Source organism: Xiphophorus couchianus, chromosome 22, assembly GCF_001444195.1.
Source record: "Xiphophorus couchianus chromosome 22, X_couchianus-1.0, whole genome shotgun sequence".
In the NCBI taxonomy this organism is placed as follows: Eukaryota; Metazoa; Chordata; class Actinopteri; order Cyprinodontiformes; family Poeciliidae; genus Xiphophorus; species Xiphophorus couchianus.
Genome location: NC_040249.1, coordinates 18,993,783 through 19,002,134, shown reverse-complemented (window position 1 = coordinate 19,002,134; position 8,352 = coordinate 18,993,783). Strand labels below are relative to the sequence as shown.

The 8,352-nt window shown below is 40.8% G+C and overlaps 1 protein-coding gene across 5 annotated transcripts in view; it reads right to left on the bottom strand.

Annotated features, from left to right (window-relative positions):
* The window catches only part of srfb (serum response factor b), a 34,221-nt gene that overhangs the window by 4,912 nt on the left and 20,957 nt on the right, over positions 1-8,352 (bottom strand). Inside the window, exons 3-7 of one of the 5 annotated variants that reach the window (XM_028007295.1) lie at positions 7,626-7,866; positions 2,939-3,103; positions 2,525-2,635; positions 1,073-1,270; positions 879-980 (exon numbers count right to left, since the gene is read on the bottom strand). In XM_028007295.1, coding sequence (XP_027863096.1) covers positions 879-980; positions 1,073-1,270; positions 2,525-2,635; positions 2,939-3,103; positions 7,626-7,866 — 817 coding nt within the window. The remainder of the gene's footprint in view (positions 1-878; positions 981-1,072; positions 1,271-2,524; positions 2,636-2,938; positions 3,104-7,625; positions 7,867-8,352) is intronic. The other 4 variants (XM_028007293.1, XM_028007294.1, XM_028007297.1 and 1 more) reach the window with 4 other exon arrangements.

The following is an 8,352-nucleotide window of genomic DNA, read 5'->3' as shown; positions in this document are numbered from 1 at the left end:
GGTGTTGCCGCTAAAGCCTTTTTCCCCCCCCCCAATTTTCCCTTTACGACAATCTTACAACGTCCTGCAGTGTGTGGTGTGTTACATGGTGGTGTGTTGAATATGCCAGATCTAAAATCGGCCATATTCAACATTGTCTTGACTTGGCCTTTAAGTGGCAAAGCAGTTTGAAGGCTTTATTGCCTCATTAACGAGCCGGTCACCATGCAGAGCTTGGAATGTGGGAATCACCTACCGGGATAAATCCATTCTCCTGTCTCTTCTCTGGGTCTTTTCTCCTTCGCAAAGAAACTTTCCAAAGAATCTGATCTGTTTCTTACTCATTTTGCTGCTTGTGGGCTCAATGTTGGCGCGCAAGACGTAACAAAGAGAATCCGGTTAAAGGATTTTCAAAATAAAAGATCCTCCAGACTCAAATAATACATAAACCGGAAATATTTAATTATTTCGGTCCACGGGCCGGTGCCAGTCCGCGGCCCGGGGGTTGGGGAACACTGGTCTATCACATGTTTTTCTTCCCTTCCACTAAACTTGAAAATAATTTTGGGTTTTCATTAGCTGCAAGCAACAATCATCAAAATTAGAATAAAGTGGTTGAAATGTATCGTTATGTGTAATGAATCATTATGAGTTTACTAAAATAAATGCACTTTTTGATGTGATTCTTTTTTTACTAAGATGCACCTGTGTATTTGGTGTATTCTGTATGTGTTTGGCAACAAATAAAAACCAACAAGATGCCAGCTGAACACTCCACATTCATTCAATAAAGACCAAACAGGATGCAGCCCTGTGGCCTGTGTGCCAAGTGCTCTGTTAAGATGCATTAGTGAAGTCAACGTGGCATGCTGGTTGCATAGGGAATATGAGAGTTTCACTTGTGAAATGCAGATCTTGCCGTACTGGGTGTAGCTGCACTGCTGAGACAGGGATCTGCACCGTGCCGGGAGGTGCTGTGAGGAACACCTGAGGGACGGCACCTGGGCAGGAAAACACAGAAAGATCAAAAATCTGTGTATCCTCGTCTCCAGTCCTGTCCCTGCTGTCTGAAGCGACGCGGTGCGGCTCCCACCTGTGTCTTGGCTGTGCGCGTGGGACACCTGCATGGCCTGGGTTCCCTGGGAGAAGGCGTTGAGCACGGCCAGCCCCCCGTCGGCCAGCGCCGGCGTGGAGGCGTACATCACCGTGTGAGGGCTGGGGTACATCATGTGGCCCGGCACAGACGTTGGCACTGACGAAGTGACGATGGTTGCCGGGAGACTCACCGTTGCTGGGGGAGATGGAGAGAGAGTCTAAAGGCATGAGGGGTGTGCACATGTTGGCCAGCAGATGGCGCTTAATATCCAAACTCTCTTTCCTGCTCAGGCCATCACAATGTATCGTTTATCATTTATAGTGGGAAAATTTCTTATCAAGATAATTTAAAAATTACCACAAAAAAAGATATTAATTAAGAAATGTTTAGTTTTCATTTCATAAATGGATATGTAACATTTTGAGGCTCTAAACGAGTTTTATTACCTGGATTGAAGGAAATAAAACGGCTCTTTGGTTTGTAAAGGTTAAACACTGATGGGTTAAATAAATAAATATTTATGTGCTAGACTGGCCTAGTCAAAGCCTTGTACTAAATCTCATTGAGAATTTGTGGCAAGGCTTAAAAATTGCTGTTCACAGAAGCTCCTTATTCAACCTGATGAGCTTTAAAGTCCAACAATAATCTCTAAAATGGAAATAAAATCCATTAAAGTTTTTCGTTGTTTGAGGTAACAGTACTTTTTTTTTGAGACGCTGTAAACTTTTTATTCAAAGTAATACTATAAAATATTAAGAAACTGTGTGTACAAAACATTCTGGTAATAATGACTAAAGCATTGAACAAAAGTTTTTCTTCTGGAATTAAGAAATTATTTAAGTTACGAGAGAGTAAAAATAATTTACTCTAATTTACTAATAATTATTAAGTTCAAAGTTAATATTTGAACTTGCTAACGAGAAAAGTAAAATCTAAATGTATTTTAGTTATCAGCGTGAAACTGTGGAATGAATAAATTGATGATCTCAAATGATGTGCTTTTTTTGGTGAGTTTTAAAAGCACCTTTAAATGTAAAATTATAAAAGAGAAAATATAAAAGTGTTATCTAGATATATATTTGTATCTCACAATCATTGACTGGAAATGTCTTTATGTTTTCATGACATAAAGCACTTTGAACTGCCCTGTTGCTTAAATGTGCTATACAAATAAACTTCATTGATTGATTGATGATGTATTGTGTAACCATGTAAATTAAGTATATCTATATACATTGATATTAAAAATAAATATTTTTCATTATTGTAGGCTGCTGATTCTTTGAATAGGGTTGGCATGTATATGTGCTATCTTCAGCCTATTCCTGTTTTGATATAATATTGGTAAGCAAAATAAAGTTTTCTTTTTCGTAATGCTGCAAATTTATCAAAATAAAGTTAACCTAAATCTGCGTACACTGTGATTGTTCCAGTGAAAATCCGACCTACCGGTGGAGTTGGCGGAGGTGTGGGAGATCTCGGGGCTGCTGTCGCTGTTGGAGTTGGGCTGTGTGTTGGGATGGACCTGGATGGCCTGGAGCTGCTGAGGAACGCCTGCACCTGCAGAAAGAAAAAAACACACGCACACACACGCACACACACACACACACACAGAGGCCATGAAGCCACTGCAGCAACTCGACAGAACCTGACCCAGGGAACAGCAGCAAAGAACTACGTCACATTAGTACCGTTAGCAGAGTTAGGAGAAAGTCCTCTTGCGTGTGGAGAGAGTAACTCTAGCATTAGATGGTTGAATATTAGCAGAGGAAGTAGGGAAAGCAGTGTGCAACCAGCAGGTTTATGAAGGTATGATTGAGATTAGCAGAGGCAGGCATGGTGACAGCATGCAGAGCAGATCACCTGTGAGGGAGACAGCAGCAGGGAAGCGGAGGACAGCCTGCTGTCCCTGCTGTGCCTGCGGGGCGGCGGCCAGGGTCTGACCATGCTGCCCCTGGAGGGCCAGAAAGTGCTGCTGCAGCTGGCTCAGAGGAATGGTGGGGGTGCTGGGGGGGAGAGGAGTGCCTGCTGCAGGGGCACGCACACAAATACACATGGGTTAAAACTAAATAGTGTTTTAAGAAAAAGCAGAAATCCTGTTTTTAATTTTTCTGAAGCACAAAAGTGTCCTCTGCATGTTCAGAGACTCGCTAAATATAAAAAGGCAACATTACTATCTCCTTCCCTCAGCATCAGAAACTGTAGATAGTGAGATCAAAGCTGGATAAACGGCAAGAACGGCCCTAAAACTCTACAAACTACAAAACTTAACCTCAGTCTACCATTACTAGCCTGATCAACAGCCAAAAAATTGTCCGGGGTTTTTCAACCGTTTTTCGGGTCATTTTGATGTGCTGAATCCAAAAAGCACATTGGTTTTGCTCAATGAGGTCAACTTTCTGAACTATGGAAGCAACATGAGCATCAAAATGTATGACTTGTTCTCACATATGGATCAGTTTCCTGAGAATCTGGGATCAACGAGTGATGAGCAGGAGGAGAGACTCCATCAGGACAGAAAAGAGATGGAGAATTTTGGACAATGAAGACGTAATGTTCAATTTACCCTTATCAGTGTTTATTATTCAATTTACAGAAAACCAAGTTTGTAACATTTAATTAATACACTGTTAGAAAACAATTTGTTTTCCTCCTAAAACCTTTTTTGGATGAGAAATCTTATCTAAAGTGAACTGATAGTCACAAAAATGTAATCAATTTAGTCATAAGATCAGATTTCTCTAAATCAAATTAGAATAAAAAGTTGGCCTGATTGAGAAAAATGGATGTCATTTTTGGATTCAGTGGTGCAAAATAGTCCTAATTCAGTTGAAAAAAAAAAAACAGACTTCTAAATCTTCCAAAAAATATTTTTTTGTAACCCAGTGCTATTATTTTATCTGCTAATTAACGTATAATGTGTTTTGCCTCTGAGCAATGAAGGGTAAACACCAAGTTGTTGGCTGACAGCCAGGACTCACAGGAGCCGAGGACCAAGTGGGATCATTTATTTTTGGTGGCAGCCAACCCACAACACCAAGAAGATTCCTTAAAGGGCTGCTGCCAAAGCGGCCGTCATTGTTTTCCCTCAGTTCAGACATTAATTAATCCGGTTCATTAATGTTTGACCTTAAAGCTGAAATGTGGAACCTGCAAAAACCACAGATTTTTGCAGGTTCCGTCTTCTGTGCCGGAAGACGGATAGCCGAATAGACAGATAAATGGATGGATGGACAAACGGATGGATGGATGAATGGTTGAAAAAAATTTATGGGACTGTTGAATAAATGGAAAGATGGCGAAACTGATTGATGGACAGAGAAACTGAATGACAAATGGATGGCGTTATGGATGAACAAACTTAGAGATCGTTGGTTGGTTGGATTAACAAAATGATATTTGGGTGGGTGGATGGATGGATGGATGGATGGATAGATGGATGGATGGATGGATGGATGGATGGATGGATGGTAAGAAAAACTGATGATCAGGTAGTCTGACTGGAGAAGGAACAGACACGATGGACAGGAAATCTTAGGGATGGGAAATAAAATCATTTTTGAACACTTCATTGACTTTTTCCACCCTTATTCAAAAATAGAAAATACTTCAACTGAACTCCATATTTATCCAGACTTTCAGACTGTAGTAATTCAGTTTTTGTTTTTTGTTTTTTTAAGTAAAATGACGACTTCTTTTGATTCTAGACGTGGTTGATTCAACATGATGTCTCAAATGTAAATGTAGGATAATGGGAACATTTATGTTCCCATTATGAAAAATGTCACATCTTCCTTTTGGGAACATGAGAGTAATTAATTAATTAAAATTTGTATAACAGTACAAGGTGAACTGCTGATGTTCTCTTCAAACACACCGAGTTCTCCTTAGAACCCTGAAACAATAACAAAAAAGATTTGTTCAACATCCAAGTTTGAAGATCTTGAGCTGCAAAAGTTCATTTTGTTGGCACACAGCAACCAGCCACACCAACTGTGGATGAGCAGAACAGCCTGACTCAGGCTTGTTGTCCTTTTGGGTTGTCATTTTCAACAGAGCTGTCCTCCCCCTCCGCTCCCTGCCTCTTTAATGGCATTGAAAATGTTTCTGGCAACAGAAAAAGAATGACAATCTCCAAAATGCAGACACCAGGGTAAAAACACAAACTTCTAATGAAGACTTGAACAGCATATTCGCATGGCTTTCCATGAAACTGAATGAAAGAATTCATTTTGAATGCATTTGTGAAGGTAGCAGGCAATAGATTTCCTTTCTGAGCAGGATTCTGAAGTGGTTTTATGCTCCATACGCAGTTGCTGCAGTAGGGTGGGCAGGCCCCATCAAGCTGTCAACTGTGGAGCTTTGATTGTGTGTGTGCGTGTGTGTGGAGTGTGTTGTTCCACCTGGTGCTGCTGCCATGTGCCAGACAGGTGGTGAAGGGGAGAGAGGGAGCAGGCAGCAAAGCAAGAGAGTAGAGGGTGGAGGGACAAGGTTGCAAAGGGAGAGAAAGCCGGCAAAAGAAAAATAAAAACAAAAATCTGAGCAGAGACACTAGCTTGTTCCCCCGTCAGTTAGAATCATCTGCTAGAGAGGCAACATGTTTCTGTCCACAAATACTGCTTTATCACCACAGCTGATACTGAGAAAATGAGCATTAAATGCAACAGAAATCCTCTTCAGCACGAGACAACAACTCAACTGTACTTTATAAAAAGGTACGCTGACAGCAGAAAGATCAGTTTGCAAAAATCACAACAGGTGAAGTAAACAGAGACTTGACAAAGAGTCTAATTTCTTTATAAGAACTAAAAGAAATCACATAAAAGCTACTTTTTTCCTACTAACTATAATAACAAAATACTAAAATATTTTCAATGAAAAAAATTATTTTCTTGAAAATGGCACCAGGTTAGAGCTTTCTTTCGTTTTCTACACATCTCCATCATTGGAAAAAAGTAATTACCAAATTATCCCCATATGTTCCCATACACATCTGCAGAACTACACCTCGATTAAACTATTGCATTTATATTTGCAAATTAAAGATCCCACAATAAGTCCTGGACTTGAATAGGCTATTAAGGGACAGCTGGTGCTTTGACAGAAAACCTCTCCCTGTAATGAAACTGACCAGCAAACAGACCCTTTCTTCCCAACTGAAGAGGAGCTACTGCTAGCATGAATTCGGCTACGTTCACCCAGTTGGGCTTGATGCTCAATTACAATTTTTTCCCAAAATCTCTTTTTTTTTGTTTGTTTGCTTGCTTTTATTTGATTTTTTGCATCTCCATTCATACTAGTTTTTAAATGTGACCGCAATCAGACTTCTGTGTGAGCGGTTTACAACCTGGAAGCAACCTGAATGCACAGAAGAACTTTGAAATAACAGAGCTACGCAGTGTTTGTGTCTATGGATCTATTTTAAAGTTTATTCAGCAAAAGTAGCCGACAGTATATTCGCAGTGTCATATGATGGAGGAAGCTAACAAAAAGAAAGCACAACTAATAGATATTGCGCTTTATGGAATATTGACTGCAACTCCTGTAGAGAAGTCTGTGTTTGTAGTCAGAACCAGGAGTAGTGGGATTGTGATGTGATGCGCTTCAGTGACTCAGACATCTTTCATAATAATTTTCATTCATTGTTTACAGATTCACCAAATTATGAATCTCCTGGTGCCAAATTACGACACGTCTCGTATCAAAGACGTAAAATAATAAGCGGCATGACCGCTCAGACTAAAGACGCATCTGATTTAGTACAACATAACAGCACAAAAAAAGTAAATTTGAATCGCATTTGACTGCTGTGTGAATGTAGCCTAAGTTGCTTATTCATATGCTGGTAGAAGAAATAAACATACAACCGGCAAAAACAATCAGTGCCTCTCTTATTTATTTATGGAGTCTCTGTGACCTCCTGAAGAGAAATGAATAATCACAGGAGAGACCATTCAGGAAGCCTCCAGGGACTTCCAAACCAGAAGCTGCTTCACAGAGTTGATCAAGTGCAGAGTTTGTCTATGGAGTCCTCCCTTAATGAAAAGGTCATTCCTAGTTCAGCATCACTCCGACACAAAGGATCAAACTCCAGCATGCCTCAATTATAATTTCACCACAAACCAGAGACACTTAACTGAATATTCATAACTAATTATGGGGCTTGCTCATCGGCCCTCTTCGCCAGGTCTATTGTGTCTCTCTCACTTAATTATTCGTGTCCCCATCTGACTATCAAAGGTAGGGCCCGTCGCCAATAGACGATGTGTCTCCCTTGGATACCGCGGGCTTTGTGAAACCCGAGGGCGCCGAGTGTTGGTGACTCGCTATGAAGAGCTGCAGCGTGGTGTGAACAGCTCAGAGAGGTAGGCGTGACCACCTGAAGATGACAGCTGAGGTCACGCTGTGGCACCGTTCAGATTCTAATCAGCTAATAAGCTTCACTGCACAATGACATTAGCAAAACATGGAGGGACAGGATGAAGATAAGACAGACAGAAAATTTAAAAAAAGGAGAATTTGAACAGAGCACTGACTGCTGAGGACTTACCGGACATGAAGGTGAAGCCACTGGGAAGCTGCATGACTCCTGTTGAGGCGCCGGCTGTCTTGAGGACGGTTCCATTAGCGCTGATGTTGCTGCTGGTCGAGACGGGCGCCAGGTAGTTGGTGATGGGAAACGACGCACCAGTGCTCACCTGCATGGTGGTGGAGGTGGTGGGTACCGTGGACTGAGTGCTGCTCGTTGTGCCCGGTAGATTGGCTACAGTGAACGCTGGCTTCAGTGTGTCCTGCAAAGGAAACCAAAAACTGAATACAGAAACTGTAGCTGGCATCTGATGTGGAAGGTCTATCAATGTCGCAAAAAAATTGGGAAAAGGATCCTCCTACAATCCAAGAAAACCCAACTTCTGCCGTTCATTTATTGCCTACAAAGTGAAATAACCTGATGGTTTTGTACATGGATATTAAACTATTTGTATTCAAATACAAAATGGCCATTATGTCTGATTTGAGAATTTTTATGGCATTCATCTCCGTATTTATTAAAATGCATATCTAGCAAAAGAAAGAAACTGAAAAAAATGACCATCGTATGCTGAAGGTCACAATTTGTCAAATTAAATTTGAGCCAACTGGATTTGAACTTTTATAATCACGTTTCTCTATAGTTCATAATACTGAATGTCCACAAAATTGGGAAACATTACAGACGAAGATGACTGGATCATGAGTCAAACCCCTAAATACACAAACTAAGACCATTTTTAGTCGGA